General features: G+C 40.1%; 1 protein-coding gene across 2 annotated transcripts; it reads right to left on the bottom strand.

The window, feature by feature from the left end:
• Positions 1–198: 198 nt before the first annotated feature.
• On the bottom strand, positions 199–23,237 carry CXXC4 (CXXC finger protein 4). Of its 2 annotated transcripts, XM_030564549.1 has the most exons (3): positions 22,026–23,237; positions 19,030–19,050; positions 199–2,646 (listed from the first exon to the last, which is right to left on the bottom strand). In XM_030564549.1, exons 1-3 carry the CDS (start codon positions 23,046–23,048, stop codon positions 2,602–2,604), a joined length of 1,089 nt encoding a protein of 362 aa, XP_030420409.1. In that variant the 5' UTR covers positions 23,049–23,237; the 3' UTR covers positions 199–2,601. The 2 variants fall into 2 exon arrangements, with proteins under 2 accessions (XP_030420409.1, XP_030420408.1); XM_030564548.1 differs by lacking the exon at positions 19,030–19,050 and having other exon boundaries at positions 22,026–23,113.
• Between the last annotated feature and the right edge of the window lie 3,203 nt (positions 23,238–26,440).

Consider the following 26,440-nt stretch of genomic DNA (forward strand, 5'->3'; position numbering starts at 1 on the left):
ACCATATATAGGAGAGAGAAAGAGAGAGGCCAGAAAAGGGATTTCCTTCTTCAAACATCAAAAACCAAAATGCTCTCTATGCACTACATCATAAAAATATTGTTTTACCAATATGGAAAAACTTGATGATATAAAGAAAAAATGTCCAAAATAAATTAAAAAAAAAGTAGGAATCAAAGAAAATCAATCTTTGTTCATTTTTAATAATTAACAGGTTTTTTTGCTTTTCTTAACAATTTTGAATTGACGTAAAACACTACAGTTACAATATACAGATCCATCAGTTCTTGAAAACAAAACAACAAAACAAAAAAAGAAACCACATCAAGACATGCAACATTAGGGTATTAGACAGTAAGTACATTGCTATGAATATCTTTGTACACCTAATGTAGCCTGAACTGAATTTTGTCTCTACTTCTGTCAGAGCAATCACAATTTTCCAAAAAGCAAGGCAAGCTCACCAGCCAGATGTGCAAATAAGGCTTCAGTCAGTTTTTAAATCAATTAACAATTTGATAAAGAAGACCTTACGTGGCTCTCATTGGTCCAGCAGTAAATAACAGTGTCCTTAACCAGAAAGTCTTAAATGAAATAACATCAGGTACAAAGCTGTCAAGTAAATGAATGTAAAGCTTATTTTATGATTGTTTAATTAATGATCTTTTATAAAATATAAGAGGGGGCACATGTTGCGAGCACATTAAAGATGGCATTTATTTTCTGAAATTACATGTAAGATGTCATGCTACATGGAACCCAGGACACGTGTGTCAGCCCTAACGTTTAGAATGCAGATGCAATCTCCTCCAGTCCTCTGATGCTCCTCCACTGTGTCTCAGCCCTTCTACACACTACTGACCCTTGCTGCTACACAGCCAGTTCTAGGATGCTTCTCCTCACAACCATTGTCCTTAGGTTGCTTGACCACTGCCAGGGTTTGTCAGTCCTCAGACTTTCCCAGAACTCTGACTCTCCACAAACTGCAGATGACACACTCTGCTGCTCACCTAACCCCCCAGTATTTGTCAAGCACTGTGAAAATGAGCAGATAATGGAGAAAGTGCTGAAATACTATGTTATTGGCACACTCTCTGCATCATTAGCCTGTTATTTCCATGCTTTACTGTGACATTACTAGCATTTATCATCCTATCTTGTATAAAATACTAAACATACAATATGTGGTGTAACAGCATTCTCTTACTTTCAAGGGGTGGCCTTTTCACGTGCGTGAAAACAAAGCCAAGCTATAAATAGGTGATGAGGTATTCTGTATGAAGTGTATTCTGTATGAAGTGTACGTAAACTCAGTATCCTCCATATCCTTATATTACATCTGAATTATGTAACTCCATGTTCTGCCTTTATGAGGAGTAAATGTTCTGTATACATAGGCCTGGGGGACCAGTGATTCAGCAAGCCCAAGATCAGGTGACAAAGAAAGATGTGTGGGGACAAATAGTCACTAGTTGAAAAAAATGTGGGGTTTTCTTATATACTTAAAAAAAACCCAGGCTCTCATGGCCTTCACAACTGCAGGAGAGATCCAAGCCTGTCTAAATTTATAAACTAGCCTAATCCTTAAATGTTGCACATGGAGCGAAAATATTTTCACATATTTTATAAAATTTTTATTCCATCTATTGAAAAAACTTACATAGCAACTCTTAGTGGAAAGGTAAATACATTGAGTCATAGATTTTTCTCAGATATGGTACTCTTTTCATTCTGTATGCTGGAACATGCTATATATAAAATGACTGATTCCGCATGTCCATCTATACTGTGCATTTCACTTTACAGCACAGTCAAAAGCAAGTCAGCTCCGGTGTGTTACTTTGGACGGATACCCTTCTGTAAAGCTCTTTTGGAAGCAATGCAAGTGCACAACCACTACTCTAAAATAGTGCTCAAAAAGATTAATTTTAGATTTTATGTCTCCCCTCTTACAACAATACAACTGAAGGTAATTGCTAGATGCAACATAATCTTTTAATCTTGTAACACTTGGCATCAAGTCTCTATGGAAGGATGCATGGTAAAACAGTGCTGCTGCTACTGCTGCTGCTGCTTCTAAACAGCCAGCAAAATATTATTTAAAGCTAGAATTTATTGCTCCAGATTTAACTTGCAGAACCACACTGTTGTGTACAAACTTTTAATCTCCATAGATGCTCAGACATGATTGTCTCCTTGTGTCTAAACACACAAAATACAAGCTGCTATCTGTACAGTTTACAGTACCGAAACACATATATCTGAAAATGAAGTATAGATATGTTACTTTTCAAAGATACATGATTTTACAGCAGGGGTTTACCCAAACTTTTTTTTTTTACAGCCACTTTAAAAATAGACAACAACTTCACTAGTATAGCTAAGTTACATCAAATAAAGATTCAGTGTACTGAATGTGAATAAACTGGCCAATTCCCCAGGCTTCCAGATTGTTTCAGCTTTGTTTTTGAGGAAACCCCTATACATAAATGAAAATAGTATCTGAGTATATTCTTCAATGGTGGACTAAGCAGTTTCTTAAAACAAGACTTTAGCTTGCCATTCACTTCGGACTGCCTTGAAAATAAGATATACTACTGCTTAAAAGAACCATCGGAATGCTTCAGCGCTGGGAACAGGTGTTCTCTATAAAAAAAAGCAAGAAAACAAGTTAAGCTTTCTTTCTGTGGCATTATAAAATAAGATTTCTTCTTGCTGTTTTTCCTTTACATTTCAGCCATATTTTAGTTATCTACATAACATGATGCCTCACATAACTCAACAATTAATAGAAATGTCCTCCTTCTAAAAATGTGCCATTTCAGAATTTTATACATACATACACTATGTACTATCTATTTCCTCTTTAATTAAACAATAAAGTAATGGAAATGAAAACATAATTATAAACATCTAGGACATATAGCCAGGAAAATGAAGAGTAGTCATGGAATACCTGTACCATTTTGAAAAGGTTTCTGCCTATCCACTGACTTATTGGGTGTATGCTTATAGTTGGGTGGTTTTGCAGACACACACTTTGGCAAGACATTTTTTTAATCCAAGAATAATGAAGACATTGATCTAATGATCATAATGTGCACTGTGACCTGATGCACCTGTGTTGATGTCTTGGGAGAATAGGGCAACATTTTCAACCTAGAGCTGGCTATCTCATTCCATATTTTGGCACTTAGGTTTGGATCCAGCAAAGCGCTAGAGCTTGAACTTTAAGTATACGAATGGTCCAACTGACTTCAACAAGAATAGTGACTTGCTTAATGTTGAGCACATGCATAAATGCTTTCCTGGATCTGGGCCTAAAATAAAAATGGCTTACTTTCCCCAGATGCTGAGCACCCACAACTTCCACTGCAGGCAAGCATTCAGTACATCTGAAAATTGCACCACGCTCTTAAGCGCCTTAATCAGCCCTTTGGACACTCAGCTTTTGGTACCCAAGTTTGAACATACAGGGAAGGACTTAAACCATGATCTTGCAAGGTGCTGAGTGATTTCTATGAGGTACTGAGTGCCCTCAATTCCCTCTGCATTCAATGTGGGTTGATGGTGCTCGCATCCCAAAAGATTGGATCATGGGGTCTATTTCTGCTCCTACTATAGCTAATGACTTTACACTGACTACTGTGAGGGCAAGATCAGTCCCTTAAATCACCACATGCCAATTCACATCAGTTATCCCATCCGGCTGTATTTGGTTCATTAAGAAATATCCACACAAGCAAATATTATATCTGAAGAATTGTAACTAAAAAACCTAATACACAGTCTTAAGGAAATTGCAGATAAATATATTTTTGTTGAAATAGTTCTTGTGGATTATGCTGAAACTTTAATTAAAGAATGCCACTGAAAAGAAGCAGTCTTTAAACTATATTTTTAAGGAGGTCCTTTAAATGTTTCCATTCCAAAATACAGCTAATAAATCATACACCCAGAAATTTGTATGGATGCAGTGCTAGATGCTTTGAGGCATCGCCAATCAGTTATATGAGTTAAGGCATCTTTTCAAAGTTCTACAAAACTGATAATTACCATGGCAAACATTTTATATCATAAAAGTAATCAGTTGTAATAACCAGGCTCAAACAGTATGCAGGTCCTCTTGCAGAAACACTTAAAATTAATCAGTTTAATAAATATAGCAAGGGAATGAAAAGGAAGCAGAGTTCCTCTTGTTTTATCTTTATCATTCATTCCCACAGGAATATCAGAGAAGAAAGAATTTATGCTGTGTAATCACAATTCTAAACTATTCAATATCCTACTTCTACCTAGGAATGTTAAAGTTTAATAAATCCTCTGAAATTGGCTTCCAAAAATGAGTCTGGTTGTTGTATAAATATGCTTTGAATATTTGAGTGTTCTTTGTTAGTATGTGCCAAAATAAGTATTGATTATGTCCCCTTTAACAATTCCTATTCTGTTCTGTCACATGTGCTCAGTTCTAGAGTATGTAGCTGTAATGACAAAGCAAAGCAAAGCTTCCTTCAAAGGTATACCAAAGGGAGACTATATGCTTGTTAGACTATCCACAGAGTTCTGTGTAGGTTGTAAGATGGCTGCTGATAATATAATTTATAAAGAAGTTGACTATAAAAGAAGCTTGAGTTTAGAACAATAGCAAGCAACTATATGTCTAAATCAACCTCAGAAGAATGGCTAATCACGTATAAGTATTACACTTACATATTGTCTTTGAAAGCAACATTTAAATATTCCACTATGAATACTTTTTTATATATCTGGGGTTGAACTGGCATTTATTTACTTTCTTGCAGCATCAAGTTGAGTTACTCTGTCAGACATTGTCGTATCAGCTGGAAGTAAAGGTGCAGTGTCTGATTCAAAGGTCAATCAGACCTTTAAATACACAGAATAATATTTCTGAAGGGCAAAGCTGCTGTTTAATATCTGTGCTTCTAAAAAACTACAAGATAAGGTCTTTTGCATCGGCATAGGAAATTATAATTAAACATATATTATATAATTAAATATCTATTGCACTAGCCACTGACTGGGGAATCAGCTGTCACTATTTTCAATCATTAAACCACACAAAAACAAAAACAAAAAAAATGAGAATTGAATAGATGGATCAAATTAGCTCAAACCCAATTTATGGGATGAAATGTTTTGATTTTTGCCCTCACAACAGACAAGACTATAGCCAGGAGAAAAGAGATCTTTCAGCCAGTTTGGTGGCTCAGCACACCAATCCATAAGCTTAAGTGCAATGACCATCTACCTTCTGGTTGTATAAATTCAAGAGTCCCAGCTGGGGAATCAAACTCTTGATGAGATTACAGAGAGTTTCTGAATCCCGGTTATGCTTGCAGGGAATCATTATCCTGAGTGACAGGAAAGACAGATTCCCCTGGAAGTTAGGGGGAAGGGGAAGTAAGGAATAGAATTGGAGTTGATCAGCATTGTTTAAGGCAGCCTTCACTGCTCATGCAGGTGCAAATACTGACAAGCAGCAGCCACGTTCCCAGGAGGCAACTCAAAAACCTGCAGCCCCAGCCTCTCCTAACAGGTAATACTATAAAGCATCGTGTTCCAGATAATTTATCTCTAAACAAACTTGATATGAAATGACCTTCAAGCTTAAAACTTTCTATTCTGTTTCTCTTTTGGTCAGCTTTAACTGCAAAAGTATTTTCTACATAAGTAAAGGAGTACTTCAAACATTTGAAATATTATATTTTAATTGCATTTTTAAAGTCAGCTTCACATAAACAGCCTAGAGAATTACATTTTTGGCTTTAAGATAAGAGAAACACAATAAAATCTCTTTAAATAAACACACACCCAAAATAACATTTTAAAAATTATATATATATTGGGCCTGTATCTATTCACATGGGCAAAAATGCCCATAAACTTTAGTGGGACCAGGTCCTTTATACAAATACACACATACACACTCTTCCAATATAGCAAAACAGCAAAATATACTGAAATTACAGACTCTTTAAATTCTTCACCACAGACTCTATTTTTACTTGAACTCAGCTACTTTTTTGGTGTAAGAGTTCAGACATTTTAAAAATGTATTCTGTATACACTGTTGCTGTGGGTGTGCTCTAATACAGTGTTGCGATGCAAGTCTTTGCAACTGCTAGATTACATATTTCTATTATTATTTTATAGAGAGCATTAGGGAAACAATTTTGTAGCAGCATATGGAAATTTAAAAAAAAAGAAATGTATTTGAGAATGATACATGGTTATGACCTGAGTATTTGTAATTTTTAAAGGAAAACTCTTTAAGCACAGCAGCAAATTCAAATCTGGGCTTTTACACACACACAGATACTTGCAGGCCAGATTCTGAACCCCTTATTCATGCTGAATAGTATATACTAACATGACTAGTACCACTGAAGTGAACACACCAGGCCATGAGACGCCCTTATGGAGTGCACAGAGTTTGGGGTGCACACAAGAAGCTGTTTCCTTCACTGGCATGGCCTGTGCAAAGGCCTATCACAATTACAGTCCCTGAACTTGGAGGAGTGCATGGACTATTCCCTTAATATGCCCCAAAGGCACAGGTATCATAAATGGAACATGGGGTCTCCCGACCTCAAACCAACCTGTGCAGTAGGCCAGCTGCATAGAAAAAAGCAGGCTGGATGATTCTGCACAGTGCCCTGTGTACGGGGGAGCTTGGGAAAGGAGTGGCTCTCCGTAGGGGACATTCCCTCCCTGAAATCCCCAAGTCACAGGTCCAGTTCTGTACTTGGGTCACTGGAAAAATGGCACAATTTGGCCCAGTGAGACATGTCATTACTACCAGACATTAGCACAAGCTGGAGAATCTGGTGCCATGTGATGTGTGACTGGAGGGATAAGGAGAAGCTAGTCTTCAAGGCCAAGGATAGATATTCACAATTCCTGCATGTAATGCATTTTGCATCCATTACCAGCTCAAGATCTGGGGCTGGCTACCAGTTACTACTGCCTAAGTAACTAGCTGAGAAGGTTTCTTGTGTATATGAATAACACAGCATTAGTTAGTTAAAGGACTAATAAACTCCACAAAGCAGTCAGAAAACAGAGGAGGAGGCCAGGGAGCTGTCCAGGCATGTGGCATCCCTCTTGCCCATTCCATCAAGCCAGACCTATTACCTGCAGTGCTGCCAGCTGATGGAAGCTTCATTTTACCTGAGGTTCCTCTTTTAAGGCTAATAAAAGATGGCTGCTACTCACATGTCCAGGAATGGGTGTAAGTCTATATCCTCCAAAACACACCCACTCTCCCACTAGACTAGCCCTCCTCCCCATGCTACTCTCCTTGGAGCAGGTCTTAAAAGAGTACGGACAAGGTAGGTATGAATACATGCAGTGTATTCTCTGAGATAGCTTGGTGGTTTGAGCATTAGTCTACTAAACCCAAGGTTAAGAGTTCAATCCTTGAGGGGGTCATTTAGTGTCTGGGGATCACTCCTGTGTTGAGCAGCGGATTGGACTAGATGACCTCCTGAGGTCCCTTCCAACTCTGATATTCTATGATCACACAAAGCCAGAATAAGTTACCTTTGAGCAGGAAACTATGCTAGGATTGGTAAGAAGAAATTCTTTCCTAGGCCACGGTGAGGTTGCAGGGCAGCTGTATAAGACCATTACCCTTGTGCTGCTTTCTGCAGGTATTTGGTTCACACCCTTCTACCCTACATACCTCAATGTCCCCTTCAAAGTGACTAGGACATAGAGTTAAGCTGTGCTGTGCACATGTTGCGTGAAGTCTCTATCTGTACCTTCTCTGCTGCCAGTTTGTTCCACCCATGAATATACTTACAAATATAGGAATGGCTTTGGGGTACCTAATTACTGCCAGATTCAACTCACAGAGTTTCCCTGAAATTCTCCCTCAGGCTAGAAAGGTTGGAGAACCATAGAGGAGTGTGTGAACTCCTAACCTTCCATACCCTGGAAATCTGCACAGAAGAGAAACTACAGGTTGCCTTTTCAAGCTACTTCTCAGCCCTGCTCCCAACCCCTCCTGATGGATCTTGCTGAGCTATGCTGCCATTGAACAGGCTAGCTGCGCTGGCACAGAGACAAGTTATTGTGTCTCAGGTAGGCATGAATACAACTTAGGCATGAATATCCACTAACAGAGGGAGGGGAGGGGAGGGGAGGGGGGTTGGTTCCACAGGGAGCTGCTCCTTCCCCTCCAACCCTGACATCTCTCAAAATCTTGCAAAGTCCTAACCCCACAGAAGAGCTTCCGTAGGATCTGGACAAAGATGGAAGCATGCCATGGAGCTGTCATTCTCCACATCTGCCAGGATCTGCTGGGTTCTGCTACCTTCCACCCACAGACCCTGTCTTTCTATTTATTATAAATTATACCATACTGTAACAGACATCCTCTAACAACCAAGTTAAGACTGGACTTGTCAGTTAAGTGGGACAAGTACTTCAGGTCAGAAACTCAGTGGTGAGCTTATTTTAACAATCTGAGTTAAAATATCTCTTACCGTACCTGAACCACACTCCTGTCTTCCTTCATATCAGGGATGAGATTTAACATTTATGTTAAAAGTCAGTTTTATTTGCTTCAACAGGACATGAATCTTTTTACTGGCAGTTATTTTTCCACTTGCACTGCATATCTTCCATGCTGTATTTGACACAAACCAGATTTAGAACAGACCAGATTAGGAAACTCATTTGACTTTCTCTGCCACCAAGTTCGTACAGCAAAAAGTAAACCACTACGCTGGATACTACATAGAAATAAAAACTGAATCATTGATTCAGGACCAGGTTGTCATACCCTAACTCACTTTCAGTACCTTACTCAGCGAGCAGTCCCACAGATTTCAAAGGGGCTATTTGAGGAGTGAAGTACAATTCAAGGCATCAGAATTGGCTAGTGGTAATTACAGAACTAAAGACCTGTCCTCACAGGGCCAAATTTCTCCACTTGTACTCACTGTCAGTAGTAGCCAGTAGCAAGTAGCCCCAATTGAAATAAATGAGTCTACTTATGGAGTAAGGTACATCTCGATGGGAATAAGGATAATGGGATATGGTCTTTATTTATATTCAGTATTTGACATTATTTGTTTCATATATTTGTTTTCTTTTACTTGAATTTACTTGGAACATCTTTAAAAAGCATGAGATTAAATTTTGAGAAATGGGTGAAGAATTTTAACATTTTAAAAATACCAGTGAATAGTATCACCGTGGAAAACAGTAAATACAGATCAGTAACTGCATGGAACCAGAACTAGTATTGAGAAAAATATCAGCCGTGAAATATTAAGGTCCAGATCATGGAGTCCATAATCCTGTTGGTGAGCACCTAAACCTATGAGTAGTCTCACTGGCTTTCAAGGAAACTACTCACATAAGTAAGATCTCCCCAGCATCAATAGGTGCTTCACCATCTGGTCCTAGATCCTTAAGGGCTAGATTGTGCCATTAAACAGAGCTTCTTTGAACACTGGCATGTTCTTCACCACAAGAAGCAGGAAGAGCTTCGGAAAGGAACAGTTTTGCCCTTCTTCTTCTGGGCTGGGGAATAATTTGCTACAGTCCCTTTCTAGCACATTCTCTCTCTCGTATGCCAATTCAGCTCTGCTGGCCAAAAAACTGAGGTTGGAGCCAAGGCTCTGCATCTCCCCACCCATCTGCTCATGAGGGGGAGTAGCAGTTTGTAGATCCTGCTTTTCCCCATTGCCCTGTACCCAAAGCAGTGATCTGGAAAGGCTGTGCAAGATGGTGGTGGGGATCTTGCTTCTCTTTCTGTTACTCTGCAGCCATGATCTGGCCCTAAACAACAGTCCTTAATTAAAGCTTTCTGTCAAAGGTGAATCAGAAGAAATCAACATCAGAGGAATGTTATTTAACATTTTTTAATTCCTAAGGATTTTCATCTCTACCTGAAGTTGAGGACAGAGCTGATTAGCTGCTGAAGGCAGTTTCCAAGCTGCTTATGATGACATTATTATTATTTATTATTTAATAAATAGAGCCCAAAGGCCTCAATCAGGATCAGAGATTGTTTTTTGTTTGTTCTGACTGGCCTCTGACAATCTATTTACTCTTTTTCAGTGAAGGAGAAAGGACATGTAGAAGCACTGTAGTGAAGTGAGCTAGGAAAAATGTTAACCTGACCAGAGGAGATATGAATTAGTACCTTCAGGATCACAATTCAAATTAAACTATGGTAGCATCCAATTTATTTACTTTAGCTCACGTGATATTAGGAACAATTTATAATGTAATTCTAAACCCTGCATTTGGCTATTTCACATCAACATAATATAAATATCAAGAGGTTATATTACAAAAAATACTAAAAATCAAAACCACTCACTACCCATTTCCAGCTCTGTCCTTGTTCCCTTCTAAAATCTGTCTTGCTATTTCTTCTCATTCTACTCTGCTATGAATTAACAGCTATAAACTCCCTTCTCCCACCACACACACAGTCTGTCACTATAGTAATTTAATCCCTAGGAACACCATCCATCAGTCCCTATCACTTAGCCCCTCCTCCCCCACAAGCATTCATGTTAACATTCAATCCATTAATAAGAAATCCCTGTTGGTACATCATCCTCTGGAACATGACTTAGCACTCAAGCTTTGAATTCTCTTTAATGTCCGCTAGGTTACCGTTTTTCTAAGAAATCTCTATCTCAAGACAAAGATGAAGCCTGGTTGTCATCACCAAATCTAAATACATCTCTACCCCAATATCATGCAACCCGGCATAACACGAATTCGGATATAACACAGTAAAGCAGCGCTCTGGGGGTGGAGAGGCCTGCGCACTCCAGTGGATCAAAGCAAGTTCGATACAACGCAGTTTCACCTATAACGTGATAAGATTTTTTGGCTCCCGAGGCCAGCGTTATATCGGGGTAGAGGTGTATATATTTCCTTTCTCTTAAACTACGCTGGCTACGAGCAACCCTTGCTCCTTCTTCCCACACTGCTGAACCTAAATGATCTAATCAATAGGACATCATGACCAATTAATCCATTAGGATTTCTCACACTGTGAAAGTAGCAGTTAGTCAAAAAATGGTCACAAAAAGGCTTCCTTGTTTGTGGCAAAAATGTCAAAAAATATCAACCAGCTCTAGTAATTAGTTGTGACATCTTCAATTTACAGGAGCAAGGGATTGTTTTTAATCAATGTAGTGATTGTTAAAGGTGCCAGACTGACAGTCCAGAAGCCTGGTGAACTCAACATATCCACAGATCAGGTCCAGCAAGAAGAGCAGCAGCACAGTCTTCCTTACAGTATTTAACCCAAATTCCTCAACTAGAAGGATCACCTCTAGAGATTAAAAGGTAGTATATCGTTTCCTAGGCCATTCAGACCTTGGCCTCCCTTCAGAATACCTTTACAATGACAATTAACACTCAACTTGGCATGATTTTGTGAGGTGGCCACCCTCACGGGACTTAGACCTCCAATTCATTTTACAATAGGCCACCAAACAATCATTTTAGTATTACAGTTTATAGGCATCACCATCCTGGGCTGGACTGAACTGGTGATTTACAGGGGACAGGTTTCATATTTCATTACCAATCCCTTCTTTCATCTAGTCCCCCACCACTCAATCACTGGTGAGTTCACTATTCATATTAATGACCTCTCCAAACATCTTCTTGTCTCTGACTTTTTCTCTCCCTGTACATTTTGTCTTTGTTTTGTCACTGTCATCCACTCAGGAGATCACACCTTCAACATAATCCACTTCCGGTTCCCCTTTTTCATCTCTAGCTCTCTGACACTGCGTCAGGATGATCACTCCTTCCACAAATTGAAAATTGCACTCCTTGAGCCTATACTTTCCTCTAATAACCTAAAAATACACAGGCCAAGCAGTGCCCACTCAGTGAATCATCTCAGTCCTCCATTTGCTAGCATCCTCTCCCTTCCTCCCATTCATCAGCTTGCCAGTACTAACAACTTCATCATTTCCTTAGCTCTTGATCAGCTTGTCTTCCTCTGATCTTATATAGCTTCCCATGCCACATGTTCACCCTGGTACCCAGATCATCTCCAATGGAAAAGAAGTTGAATAAACTGGAGTTCACTATCCACTGGGACATGAGGAAGACCAGTTCACTATCTTTAAAATCCCCTTCTAGAGCGTGGAGATTGAATGTCTCTTGTCAATCATCATCCAGGATCTTGGGAATTCAGTGTCAATCCAAATCCCTTTTCCATTCTAACACTTCTCCCTGCAACCCCTCTCCACTGACGTGGTGTTTGCTATCATCTTTCTTTTGAAAATCTAAGGCGATGTCTACATTAGCAAGCTTACAGTGGCACAGCTGCACGGATGCAGCCTTGCCACTGTAACATGGCTCGTGCAGTGACATAATTAAACCACCTAAAAATGTCAGCAGGAGAGCATCTCCCACTGACGTAGCTCTGTGCACATGAGCGCTTATGCCGGTGAAACCTATGTTACTCAGAGGTGTCTTTATTTCACACTCCTGAGCGACAGAAGTTTTGCCCACAAAAGAGGTAGTGTAAACATGGCCTAAATGTTGTGTCACTTAATCACTACTTTTAGCTCAGCCACCTTTTCCTCTCTCCACCTACAGCCTGTCACCCCTTCCACAGCACTTCTAATGGCCACTGCTGTCCCAGTTACAACCATCACTGGTCTATGAACAAAACCACCTCCTCAGAAGATCCCCCACCCACCCCCAAAAAAATGGCTGTCATAATCTTCTCCTCCACCTTGCAATATTATATTAGCATAATTTACCATTGACTCCACTGGAGATTTTATTCTGGCTTTGAAAGCTGCAGACTACCCCACCACCACACACCAGAAAAGGTCTCATATGACCCTTCCTTTCTCTCAACAAAGTCATGGAGAAAGTATCTGTGTCTGATGAAGTGGGATACCCATGAAAGCTTATGCTCCAATACTTCTGTTAGTCTTAAGTTGCCACAGGACTCTTTGTTGCTTTTTATGGAGAAAGCAGGAACCTCTGAGCAATTTAAGTATCTTTCCCAGCACACACTCTTTGACTGCTTTCAATATGGTTTTTAACTCTTTCACCATCTCTAAGAATGAGCCTCCTTGGGCAGTTAATGATAAATGCTCTGCCCCAACCACAAATTCCTCTGTCTTCTTACACTATTTGATATCAATGCAGCTTTCAGTATTATCAATAATTTTGCCCTTCTTTAAACCATGATCATCTCCAGCCCTGTCCTTCCCTGGTTGAACTGTCTCTGGGCTGACTGCCACTTTCCCCATCAAGACCTTGCAGACCAACTCTGCATCTCAGTTCATTCACTGGCCTATCTTGACTCTGTCAGCTCCTGGCTTCACCATAATGTTCTACTGCAGAATACATCAACTACAGCAGTGGTCCTCCTGGATAAAAAGTCCCATTTGTCTCATGTTTTTAATTTTGCTTTTATTCTCCTTAAATCAGATCTGTACTTTGCCCCACAACCAGAGACCTCAAGCATCATACCAGACACCGATATTATTTTCTGATATTTTGATTATGTGTATATTTTTCTAACATCAGCTATAAAACATTGCAAGAATTCATCCTTACCTTGATGCAGCTTCTGCTGAATTTTTTATTCATGTTTTTGTCACTTCCTGTCTGACTACAGCAGTTCTCTCCTTTATGGTCCGAATGCAATAGGCTATTATTTTTCTATAAAAAGTAAGGTCGTTTCACTCCGATCTTTTGTGAGCTTCTACTGGCTCTGAATCCAGATCAAAATTGTTTATTGTGAGAACTCTCTGTAGCTGTGTTCTAGCCTACCTATCTGTCCTCATCTCCACTCTTTTGACTACTACCTATTTTGAAATCCCGTGTCCACTTCCTACAAAATTCACTGTAATTGTCTTAAATTCAGTGTGTTGCCCCGTCCATCTGGAATTCTGTCTCTCTTTTCCCCACTCTTTAAGCCACTGAATAATCTCCTCCCTTTAAAACCTCTCCGTTCTCCTTACCTTACAAATGGCTCTTTTAATAAAGTGTTTTATGATACTGAGTATTAAAGATGCTACATAAAATAAATTGTAACTCCCTGCAAGTCAGCATGGAGCTGAAACATGCACTGTCCTGAGACAATAAACAAGGAAGGTTTCTGAAATGTTTTTCTGAAATGTTCAGAATTCAGTAATCTCAGTAAAAATACTCAGTAACAGCAGAAAAAAGAAACACTAACGTAACTAAATAAGCAAGTATTTGATGAGTTTGTTATGCTTTAAGAACAAGGCACAAAGTATAACCTGGACTTGAGCTACTGTCAGTTTTTATAATATTGCACTCATCACTGTAGTATCTGAGCACCTGGTTAAATATTAAGCACAGTGAAACTTTAGAAAACTGCAAAAATCCAGTTGGTTTAATAGATACCTGGCTATGGATTTTTATAGTTTTAAAATAAATTAAGAGGAAGCCTGGGAGTTCCAGGGAGGAGAAAATATTCCCCATAATGTTTGAGAGTAGAAGTTAACAAGACTGCTGGGATCTTTTTAGCCCCTGCAGAGCTAAGGCTTCAACATTATTAAATGGCTGTCACGTCTGAAGTATGGTGCAACATAACTCAATAAACAACAGAAAACATATGATGCTGAATAGGGGGAGACTTTAGATTAACCTGCAGAATAATTCAATTTTAGGACAGGTGTTTGCATGTGATGAAACAATATATGACTGCAAAAAATACAAATCCACCCAAAAAAGAAAAAATAAGCGACTGTAGCTTTGAGTTTCCAAATAGCAGAATAGTGTCAAATGAAACAACGTTATTGTTCAGTGTGAGTGCTCAAAGGAGAGATTTAAGGGGACAAGAACAAGTGGATAAATTGAATTTTCCCCAATATATATAGATTACAACAACGGAGAACGTTTTTTGAGGACAAAACTATTCCTCAAAAATAATTGTGCCTATAGGAAAATTTTTCAAAAACATGTAAGTGACTTAGGGACCCCATTTTCAATAGCACTTAAGTCCCATAGAGTCACTTATGAGATTTAGGAACATTTTCAAAAAGTGACATGGGTACTTAGGAGCCTAAATCACTTAGATATTTTTGAAAATGTAACCCTAAACCTTTCACAACATGCCCTACACAAAGACCATTTAAAATTTAAACCAGTGATTGACCAGATCCTATAATATTTTATTAGACTTAAAGTTGAGAGTTCTAGGTTTACCTGCATAGGGATATTTTATTAAGCAAACTTAAACTTTAAAACCTACACATTCAGGGTACCAACTTTCCCTTCATTGATACTTTTTTTAGTATAGTTTGAAATGGTTTGTTCCTAGTTTTACTGCACTGTCAGTACAACAATGGTCACTATACAACAAATACATTAATGGTGCTACAGCAATTTGTAACTGGCTTTTATCAACTGGGATTATTATCAAAGTCTCTGAAGCAGACTTTTAAAAATATATATATTTTAAAAGCATTTCCACATACTTGCTATTCATGGTGTGCCAACTGCGGAAGTCCTAACTCATTCCTTACTAAAGCAAAACTCCCACTGACCTCAGAAAAAGTTTTGGAAGACTAAGTAATAAATATAAACTGAGTGGGAACTTCAGGATCTGGCCAATTAAAATAAATGCAAATATAAATATATAAATATATAAATGCAAATATTTAGGCCCTAACTCTGCAACTCTTACACCGAATAAACGGTACGGTGAGGTACTCAGACAAGGAGTCCTATTGACTTAAATTAGACTACTTGGCAAGCAGTTCATAGCCCACACAATGTAGTTATTTGTATGATCCAAGCATTGGACAAATATACCACTAGATAAAATTTTCAAAGGCACCTAAGTGACTTAGGAGCATACTCCAATTGGCTTCTAAGTGCCTAGGTCACTTTAGAAAATTGGGTTTAGATTCCTAAGACCCTACGGCGCATTTCAAAATTTTACTCATTACGCTTATTTCTGCCAAACAAATATTTGATCTTATTTACAATATAAATTGTGAACCAATCAGTTCAACCCCACCAAATCAATATGCATTGATTTCAGGGGAGTTACACCAGCGTAAAACTGGAAAAATGCAGTAATGAATCAGTCACAATGCTAGATTAAATCCTGGCCCCATTGAAGTCAATTTCAAAACTCTCATTGACTGCAATGGGGCCAAAATTTCACCCATTGTATTTATATAAGGTATAATACCTTAAGATCGCTGAACCAAATTAAATCTTGACTTAAACAATGTGCAACCTCACTAAAATAAATGAGGTTTCCAAGACTGTAACTCTGGGCTGAATTCGATCTATAATCCTGACTCATCAGTTTTTTAATCTACAATATTTTTAAAAGGTGTGCAAAGAAATATTCCATGCAATGAAATTACAAAACAACTGTCATAACTTGTTAATCTCTGATCATTCAGGCATTTTACTGATGAACAATACTAGACTAGTTAATACAAATTATTTTTGAATAAAAAGTAGAGTTTGCAACAACAACAAAAAAGTTTAACCAGATATGACTGTCTGTCTGATTCCTTAAAATTAGGTTCAATTTAGTACCTAATTTTGGTGGTGCTAGATTTCTTTAGTGGTGGTCCATTTCATTTTAAAAAGCATTCAACCATTTTGTTCCCATCTCGCACAACACAAAATTCTAGTGCATTTCATCAACAGTAGTCTGTGAATGTCTCCCACCAATGGTGAACTAAAAATTTGGGGATTTTATTATATTAATATGTTGAATTGTACACTAATATTTTGTGTGGTTTTTGTTTGGTTTGGATTTCTAAAAATTACATAAATACAGTAAGAAAATATGAAATTTAATTAAAAGATTAACTTCATCTCTGTTTAAGAAGGTACCAATTCCTTTACAATTTTAAAGATCAAGAACCCCTTAGAATTGTTGATCAGTAAAGGGACAGCAGGCCTGATCTGGAAAGGTGCTGAATGCTTTTTCCAAGGTCCTCAGTTCACTGGCCTCCCATATTTAATTGAAAGATGAAGACACTTCACACTTTGCAGGACCCTGTCCCATGTGTAGAACTGCAAATGGCTTCAATGAGATTTCTGAGCAGCTGCAGGATTAAGCCGTGTGTCAACCAGAGTGAGTGAAGATGCCTGCAGCTCTTCCAGACTATACCCTGAAGCAGCAGCAGGCGTCATTGTGATGCGCATTGTTTCGATGGGACCTCAGCTGGCCAAAAGGAACTAATTATTTAATTCATGTCTATCATACCCATCATTGTAATATCCAGGGGAATGCTACAAAAAATTAATTAAAAAAGCTGTTGCAAAGTTTCAGCAAAACTGCCTCTGTCTCCTCCACCCACTGACAAGATAAATACCTCTTTGGCTACATGCTCAATTTAAGAAGCAGCAGCAGAAAACAAGGAAACACAGAGAAACAAATGCATCTTGCCCTGTTTCTAAAAAACAAAGAAACAATCAAATAAAATCACCAGATTCTGATTCTAGTACACTGCAAGGCAAAGTGAATTCCACAGCCAAGAACCTTCCCCTAAGAATGTTCTACCACTTCCCCTAAGAGTTCAGTCATGGAGATGGAAAAACAAGAGCATTGTGGCAGAATACAACTGCACAACAAGGAAGAAACTGCAAAGTCCCAGACTGGTGCAGGCTTTATAGCTGATAACCAAATTCTTGAAATGAGCCCATAAGAGACTGATGCAGTTACTTAGATTGCATGCTCTGCGGGTCAGCAACTGTCTTTTTGTTCTGTGTTTGTACAGAGCCTAGCACAGTGGGGTTCTGGTCCATGACTATGGCTGGTAGGCACTATGCTAACACAAATAGTAACTAATAGTAATAATTAATTCAGTGCACAACAGCAAACACAGATAGTGAAGTGATCACTAAACACAGAGAGTAGTTTGTGCTTCCTTCTGACTTTCCAGTTAGTCACCCTGACATTCACATTAGCTGCCTGTTCCCTCCCAGTTTTCCAGTTTTCCTTCACATTATTGATTCCCATCACAATATGTAACTTAAAGCTAGAAAGACATGAGGAAAAATGCCTCCTCTGAGGCCCCACTAATTGACCCCTGCCCACCGAGTTCCATAGTGTTGCCTTAACAATGTTCACATTTGCCACCAAAACAAGAAGCAAAAGTGCTGAGGTTGCCCACAGGTCCCCTTGTTCCCTAATGGCAATGCCATATGCTGCTACATTTTCAGGGTCAAATGCTGCTTCCATTGAAATCAGTGGACCCAATCCTTTTCTCAATTAACTCAGTCTCAAAACCCACACTGAGTTCAAAGGGAACGGAATTAGGCCCTTCATATTTAAATTTTAATATTGAAAACTTATTTCTGAATGGAAAATGTGTGCTTATTTTTTCAATAGCAACTAAATTAATTAACATGTATCTTTTATGAATAAAGTACGTTACACTGAATCTTGTAACACTATGCCCACGTATGAAAGGTACTTAATGTTGTGCTCAAATCCCACTCTTACTCAGCTGAGTGACTCTGTGCTTGATTTTAATATTCCACTGGTTTAAATCAGGAGTGGTGCAACTGAAATCAATGGAGTCACACCAGCATAAAACTGACTAGTGAAATCATAATCAGGCCTATTGACTTCAAAGAGTGAGAAAGGCACAAAGTAAGATTTGGTTTTTAGACTTTATAACTTACAGTAGGAGTCAGATAAATGTGTACTAATGGAAGGAAAATAAGTAATCTCTCTGGACTAAAAACTGTTATGCCTCTTTAGCTGTAAATCTAAATGAACACAGTGTATACATACACGGGTATACAGAGTGGTACACGGCATTAATCTTATTTTCATATATTTATTAATACTATACATAAAGTCACCTAGTAATAATAAAATTCTGTTAAAAATACTAGAGCACAGATAATATAGGAAAAACATGGAAAAATAAAATCCGTTTGAAAAAAAGACTGGAAGGGAAGCATTTAATTAAAAATGTAAGGGTCAGGTAATCTGAAAGCATTAATGAGAATCTGTTTTAAACTTAATGTACTAACCTTGAGAGTTATATCATATGCCTTCATTGCACCAGGACAAGAACAGATTTAAGGGGAAAAAAGAAAGATGAAGTCAGTGGTTTCAACCAATTTACTGACTTTTTTGCATAGTTTTACTTCCAATCTTTAGTCATTTCCATATTTTGTAGACAATATCCTTTATATTTTGTATGTAACTGACAACAATTTCCATATGTATATAATGGAATTTGAACCCTTGATTCTTATTATATTGTCTCAGTAAGGTGCCTACCTAGGCCATAGTGTATCACCTAAGGAGATCTGTTGATTTACAAAGATCGCAAGACAAGCTAGCTTGAGAAGCCAGTTCAGCAAGCAGACTATGCTCACCCACCTGCAACCACGACTGCTGTTTCAGTTCAGTCATGTAGGCCCTGTCACTCTATGACATGCTTCCAGCTGGTTGCCTTACAACCAGAACAGTGTTGCTGCACATGTGCTTGAGGCAGTCATGCTGTCATTCTTTATTATTTAATTAAAGAAGAAGAAAAAGAAAAACGACCAAAAATAGAGAGTTATCCAATTTGGGAACTTTTCCTTTCCTACTGACAAATAACATGCCTGTAAGGATATTAGCCATACGCCATGACATGCTTTGTGACTTTATATGACCTACGGAGAATGAACGTCTACTGATATCTCTACAGCTGGAGAGAGAAATCTGCTTCCTTCCAGTCATAATATAGCAGCAGAGGTGTGTGTGACAGCAAGAGAGAGAGAAAAAATGAAGAAAAGCAGTGAAGGCAGATGGTTATGAAAGTACACAAGTGGCTAATAAAACTATGGTTTTTTTACTAGCCACAGCAGTTAAAAAAATTTTAATGGGTAGCATTCTCATAACATGCCTGAACAATTTTTAAGGCTGTAGAACACCTTCGTCAGGAGCAAGGAGATTCATGAAATGTGTTTAGAGATGCACACAAACTCATACAAAAGTCTGATAACATATAAGCTAATCTCCTCTAGAAATATTTCACTTTCTGAACAAATCAATAATCCATCAGGATCATTTATTATAAATAATAAATCACAGAGGCATCTTGGTTTACAAGCCTAATGAAAAAAAACTTTTTGCCTAAATAGCATAACAAAGTTCAATGTCGCTGAACGAACAAGTGCCACTGAAAAAAGTAATCTCTCTTTAAATTGTGGATCAATATTAAAATTCAGCATGATCTGTTTATTGCAGAGTGGGTGATTATAAACATTCTTTGAAAACTTTCTACAAATATAACAGAAGCATATTGTTGACCAAAACCAGGAAGTGAAATCAAAAGTTAACAGCTGATGTCTAGCATCAGAAGAAATCCATATAATCTGCTGTATTTCTGTGATACTGGATTACTTACAAAAAGCAGCTGAAGAAAATGTATAAAAACGGACTAATAACCAAACTTTCAACCAGGATAATTCATTCTTGCAAGGAGGAATGAACATGATCTTTTGATGGGACTCAATATCATACAATAAATCACGATGGCAAAATTTTAATATAAAACAACAAAACTTCCTTCAGTTCAATGGCAATATTAATATCAATAAGGCTGTATCCATTTATTTGGTGTCAAACAAACTGAAGGATTGTTTTTCTTTACCCCAAGACCCCATCTCTTGTTGGAGAAAACTCCTGCAACCAATGATTTAGAAAATAACCACAAAACACATGCAAACTGGAAAGTTGCAATTTTGTTGCTATTTTCTGTGACTGCAAAGCTTAATTTGTCACCCAGCATACGCAGTATTCCTCTGGGTTCTAAATCTACCATTCCCCCTGACACCTTCAGACACGTCTGATATGTGCATCTACCAGCAACACTATAATTTTAATAATGACAAGATATTACATATGATTACTAGTCTTTCCTCTGTCTTGTTTTCCTTTGTCTAAAAATATCACCTAATAGCCATTTTACATATTTTTTGTATTTTTATCATTGTCTCTTGTACTCAATACATGAACTGAAATTTCCACAACATCATATCTGTCTGTCTTTTGTATGTCTAGCAAACTTGAAAACCTGTCTTTACAGCTTTGTGATATTCAATACATTGTCAGTTCTGAGGACACATTGTAAAAATAAATGTATATACAGTTCAATCAGACATAATTTCAGTCATACCTGTGCTTATTGTTTACATCACATTTTAGTACACCAAAAAAGGATTACGTTGTAAAATGCATTGCCAAAAAGAATTTGTAGCACATTTCACCAAACTATTTAACTCTGTGACTAATTGTCTTTCTTGAATCAAATTGCTATCAGTCACCCTGAAAATAACTAGTTATTACTTGTTCTGAACTGCTGACCACTAAAAAGTCAGGTGTTCAGCTACATTCTTTTCCTGCTCTCTTCCCCCTCCTCTCCACCAAAATCAAAGATAATTACCAGTCAGATAGAAAACACAGTAGATAAAGCACAGAGATCTCATAATGACAACAATTAAGTTAGAAAAAATAAATAAACACCCCATTTGCTTTCAGGTTTAAAAGTGTTTACCCGCCACCACTGGTTTCATGTTAGTAAAAATCTGTTCCATGTCACCAGACAGAACTCTTTAAAATAACAGAGATGGTTCACATCAATGTGGATGTGCCCAGCATGTGCAGGGATGTGAAAGAACCCTCTTAACGAAGATTTTAATTCATCATCTGTGATGTTAGTTACTAGATGAAACTATAGTGATTTTTTCCAGGGACACAAATAAAAATGCCAAAGAGATTCCCCGCCCCCTCCCCCACTTCCTTCACACTCTTATTTAAGAGCATCCCCCACCCTCTGCTTTCAGGGTGGGTTCATATCAGGTGCCAGTGAGGGAAGCCAGTGTCACAGGGGCAATAACCCTTACAACCTGAATGAAGCTTCAGAAAAGGGATGCTGCATCTTGAAGCTAGACAAGAAGCACTGGAGGGGTGGGGGGAGGGGGTTGAGCAGGGACGGAGGGAGGCTGGGGAAAAAGAAATCATCTCCTCTGACCTCTAGTGAAGTGCCAGGTTTTTTCTTTAGCTCTTCACATTTCCTAAATTTGCAGATCTGGTGTCCCGTTTTGCGGTTCCTGCAGCTGCTGCAGACGCCACAGTTGATGAGCCTCTTGCAGGGCACGCAGACCCCACACCTTTTCCTCTTCTTCTTGGCAGGGTTGCCTGCCCCTCCTCCCCCACCTCCTCCTCCTCCCGCCCCCCCTCCTCCGGCGGCTCCCAGGGAGGAGGAGGACGAGGAGGAGGAGGAATGGTTCTGCGGGCAGTCTGCCAGATTGGCAATTTGAAACGCACTGTCTGTGACGGCTGCTGAGGCTGCTGCGGGGGAGTGAAGGGCTGTCATGACGATGACCCCTGGAGGTAATGAGATGCCCCCTAAAGCCGGGATAGCGGAAAAAGTCCCCACGCGCTCGGGGAGATTCATTATCTCTGCTTCAGCAGCGCCGCATTTGAGCTTGTTCATGCATTCCCCAGCCAAAGGTCTGCAGTGGTCGGGGGATAAGGTGGAGAGGAAATTATTATTTGCCATTTGCAACGCGGGCTGCTCGGCTGGCGCGCAGCCAGGCTTGCCCAGCCGCTGGGACTCGTTCCGATGGTGCATGCTGCTCCTGCCGGCGTGCAGCGAGGCGGAGGCGGCGGCGGCGGAGGAGGAGGCGGAGGATTTCCTTGCACCAGCCGCGCCGCCGGGGACCGTGTTGCCGCCGCCGCCGCCGCTGCCCCACAGCATGGCGGTGGCGGCGGCGGCCGTGGCGCTATCGCAGTTCCAGGGGGACATGCCGATGCGGGCGGCGGCGGCGGCGGCGGCGCTGGGGAAGATTGGGGTGGTGATGCGAGCGATCTTGGCCGCCTGCGGGAAGGCGCCCCCGTTGGTCTTGTAGAAGGTGGCGAAGGAGCGGTAGCGCTCCATCTCCGAGTTGTAATCCACAAGGCTGTTCAGGGCCCCCTCGGGCAGGTGGTTATCCTTGGGCAGCCCCGGGGCCTCGGGGTTGGGGCCGCTCTCCACGCACACGTTGGTGTTCATGGTGGCAATGGGATGCTGGGGTGGCAGAGGGAGAAAGGGTGGAGGGGGGGACACCAGTGAGGGGCAGGGTAGGGCAGGGCGGAGGGCCACAGGAGCCGTCGTCTGGGTGGGATGGATGGGGTCGGGTGCTGGATGGAGGGGGAGGGGGGATGTTAATCCTCTGTGGGGTACATTTCTGCAGACGGCAAATTGTCAGGCAGCCTCTTCGTTTGCATTCTCCCAGGAACTGTGACAACTAAAATAAAGAAAGTCATTTCCAAAAAGATGTCAAGGCACAGGAGACAGTCACCCAGACACACTCAGCAGCAATTCCAGAGCGATTGCATGCGAACCAATAAAGCCCCGACCCCACCGCCAAGCTCCCAGTCTATCCTGCCTCACCCCCCCCCCCCGAGTAAATACATTAATAGCTGGGCATACCCGGGGAGGGGCGCTGACAAATGCCTAGGGAAAGGGGCCAGTTGGAGTGCTAAAGACATGCAATACCTGTAACCAGAGGGCATATGAAATGTGTGAACAAGTGTTTTCAGGGCATGCAAATGGCAAGTAAAGCAGAAAGCAGCGACGGTCTGAAGAAGCAAATGAACAGGATATGAAGTACTGAGAAAGTCCACAATGCATTAGAGAATAAACTGTAAGCAACACACAGTACTAAGAGCCTGCCCACATACAAGCTGAACTAAAGAGGCAGAAAAAAATGGGGGGTAGGGGAAAAGAACCACCAGCTGCCACAGTGTCCTTCTGTGTCTGACGGTCATTAGTTTGAATCCCAGCACAGCTGGTTCTGTTAGGATCTTAATTCAGTGTACCAGGGACAGATCTCAATTGTACGAGCCATTTGATGGTGGTGGTGATTGTGGGGTAGAGAGGGTGGTGTTCTGCTTGTTTTTAAAAAATGAAAAAGGAGAGGAAATAAAAATATTTAAGCCAGGCAATTTCAGTTTTTGATCTCAGAGCCTGCAGCTGGGCTGAACATCCCCAGTTCCTTTGGAGGCTCTTTTCCATCTCCAAGCCATGGGGGCTGCACAAGACTGTTTCAAAAAAAAAAAAAAAAAAAAAAAAAGGACCTCCTGCAGGCATTACAGGAATATACATTGGTTTATTAACAAAAAAAATAATAATAAAAAGACTCCATCAGGTATATGGTTACCTGCTGAATTAACCATTAGTGGGATTGACAGATTCATTATTATTCTTATTCTTATTTTATTTTTAAAAAGTTTAATGCAGAAATAAGCATTTTCATGCCTTTTATTTCTCAAAGGCCCTTCTTATGATATGGAGAGGGATATTTTAGTTTATAATAAAGAAAAATGTACACTATTTCTGTCTTTAGAAAGTAAAACAAAACCTAACTAAAACACAATTCTATTATCAGTCTCTGTTTTCCACATTCTTCACCTGGATACTTATTTTAGACTTATTCTAGCATTTTCTTAGATTTATATATATTGATCAGAAACCTTTACTTTGGGGACACCAAATGTGGCCCAGTACTGTTTCAGGCTAAAATATGTATAGTTCAAATGGTTATCAATTATAGTAATTAAGATCATAATTAGATTAATGAACCATTTATAGCCCAACTTACAAAGTGCAAAAACTTCATCATCTACTGATGTTATATTCTAAAAAGCAGGGTTTATGTAAACAAATCCAGATTATGGTAGAATAAATCTAGCTAAAGAACCTCACCCTGGGCTGGATTAGGAACTAGCATGCATCTTTTAATCACAGAAAGACCCTAATCACACATGAACCACCTCTATTTTCACATCAGGAAAAACTGAGACTATTACTCCCTTCAGGGGTCTGATGGCAATAAAAAGGGTGCCCCCAAAAGCTCCAGGCTAAACATAGACTTGGAAAAAAAGGCTAAGAATTTGCACATAGCAAAGACCTCATGTCCATAATAACAACTACTCAATAAAACTAGTTTTGCCAACCATGTGTAGGAAATCCACACAACTGGGGAGGGAAATGTGTTAACATTTTAGCCTTTAGTTCGATATATTAAATAGTACACGCATTTTATGCTTTATTTTCATAGTATTAAAGTGGCTATTCTGCACAAAATCTTTCTTTTCTTGCTACCTCTCCAGTCCCCTACCCCTGTCCCCCTTCAAGGTTTATTGCCATCAGAAAGGAGAAAATTATGGTGCCCACCAACCAGGTCATTATTGTTTAATCGATGCATCTCTGGAGCATGAAAAGGGTACCTAAGACGCAGCTATTGATTTTTTTTCTTAACTATAGTCCACATTTAAAATTAATCATAAAAATAGCTATCCAGATTGCATGATTTGGTTCCTTCTTAAGCCAATGTGCCTGTACATGTTCAATATTGCATGTCTGGTCTACCAGAGACATAGAGATCAAAGGTCATATTTAACATTCAGGAGGAGGGGCGGATGCAGATTAATTAATAAATTAATACAGCGGCGTCTTTTATTGCCCAAGTCTCGCATTAATCTACTTTTACGATCCTAGAGGACAGGAACAAAACCAGTTCCCCCTCCCCAAAACCCAACCAAAGAAACCCCAAAATAACCCCCCTAGAAGGAAAAACAAAAAGAGAGAGAGCAAGAGAACCAAACAATCACTTACCAGTCTCTTTATTTGGGGGGCTGGAAATTGCAGACGCTACCAGCCTGTTTGCCTTTAATTAGTTGCACATCACTCCCTAGCACAAAGAAGAAGAAATATCCAGATGTGTCTTGGCAGCTCCTCAATTACAACTTTGATACTTGTAAACAAACTGTGAAGGGGGGTGGGTGGGAAAAAAATAAAGACGCCGAGCCACTAGACAAATACCTGTAAGTGGCTTTCCCCCCCTTGTTGCAGAGAGAAAGGGAGGAGGAGGACGGGGGGAGGGAGAGGAGAGAGCAGGCACTGGGTGAGTATGTGTATGTGTGAGAGCGCCTGGCTGTGTGCTCGGTGGTCTCTCCCTGCGCGTTGCTCTCGGTCCGTCTCCAGTCGCTGTGTGCGAGGGAGGGAGGGAGCCAGGGAGTCTCTCTCTCCTCTGTGTGTGTGTGTGTGTGTGTGTGTATGTGCGGGTGGTGGTGGCTGGGGGAGGGGAGGGAAGAGAGAAGAGGAGGGGAGGGGGTGATTGGCTCCGAGGTGAGGAGGATGCAGGGTTGTGGACACCTACTGATGATTGGCTGCAAATTACACCGGGAACAGGAGACGCACACGGGCCACTGCTTCTCTGCACAAATCCCCTGCTCAGCGCAGAAGCCAGCCACGTTCGCCTCCCATCCCCGCTGCACAGGAGGGCTCGCACGGTGGGTGGGGGTGCTGGAGGGCGGAGGGCTCCTGGTGAATCATTTGTAAGGAGCAGGGACTTGGCAGAGGCTTCCAGCCCCTTGATTCCCCGGCAAACTTACCTCCGT

The sequence above is a fragment of the Gopherus evgoodei genome, chromosome 5 (genome assembly GCF_007399415.2).
Source record: "Gopherus evgoodei ecotype Sinaloan lineage chromosome 5, rGopEvg1_v1.p, whole genome shotgun sequence".
Taxonomy (NCBI): domain Eukaryota; kingdom Metazoa; phylum Chordata; order Testudines; family Testudinidae; genus Gopherus; species Gopherus evgoodei.

Bases quoted from the DNA above. Each gene is read 5' to 3' on its own strand.
- CXXC4 (XM_030564549.1), bottom strand. From the start codon at position 23,048: ATGAACACCAACGTGTGCGTGGAGAGCGGCCCCAACCCCGAGGCCCCG. The intron at 19,051-22,025 runs GTCAGAGGAGAT...GGTGCAATGAAG, and splicing joins AACCTGGCACTTCACTAGAG to GCATATGATATAACTCTCAA. The intron at 2,647-19,029 runs GTTAGTACATTA...TTTTTTTTATAG, and splicing joins CATATGATATAACTCTCAAG to AGAACACCTGTTCCCAGCGC.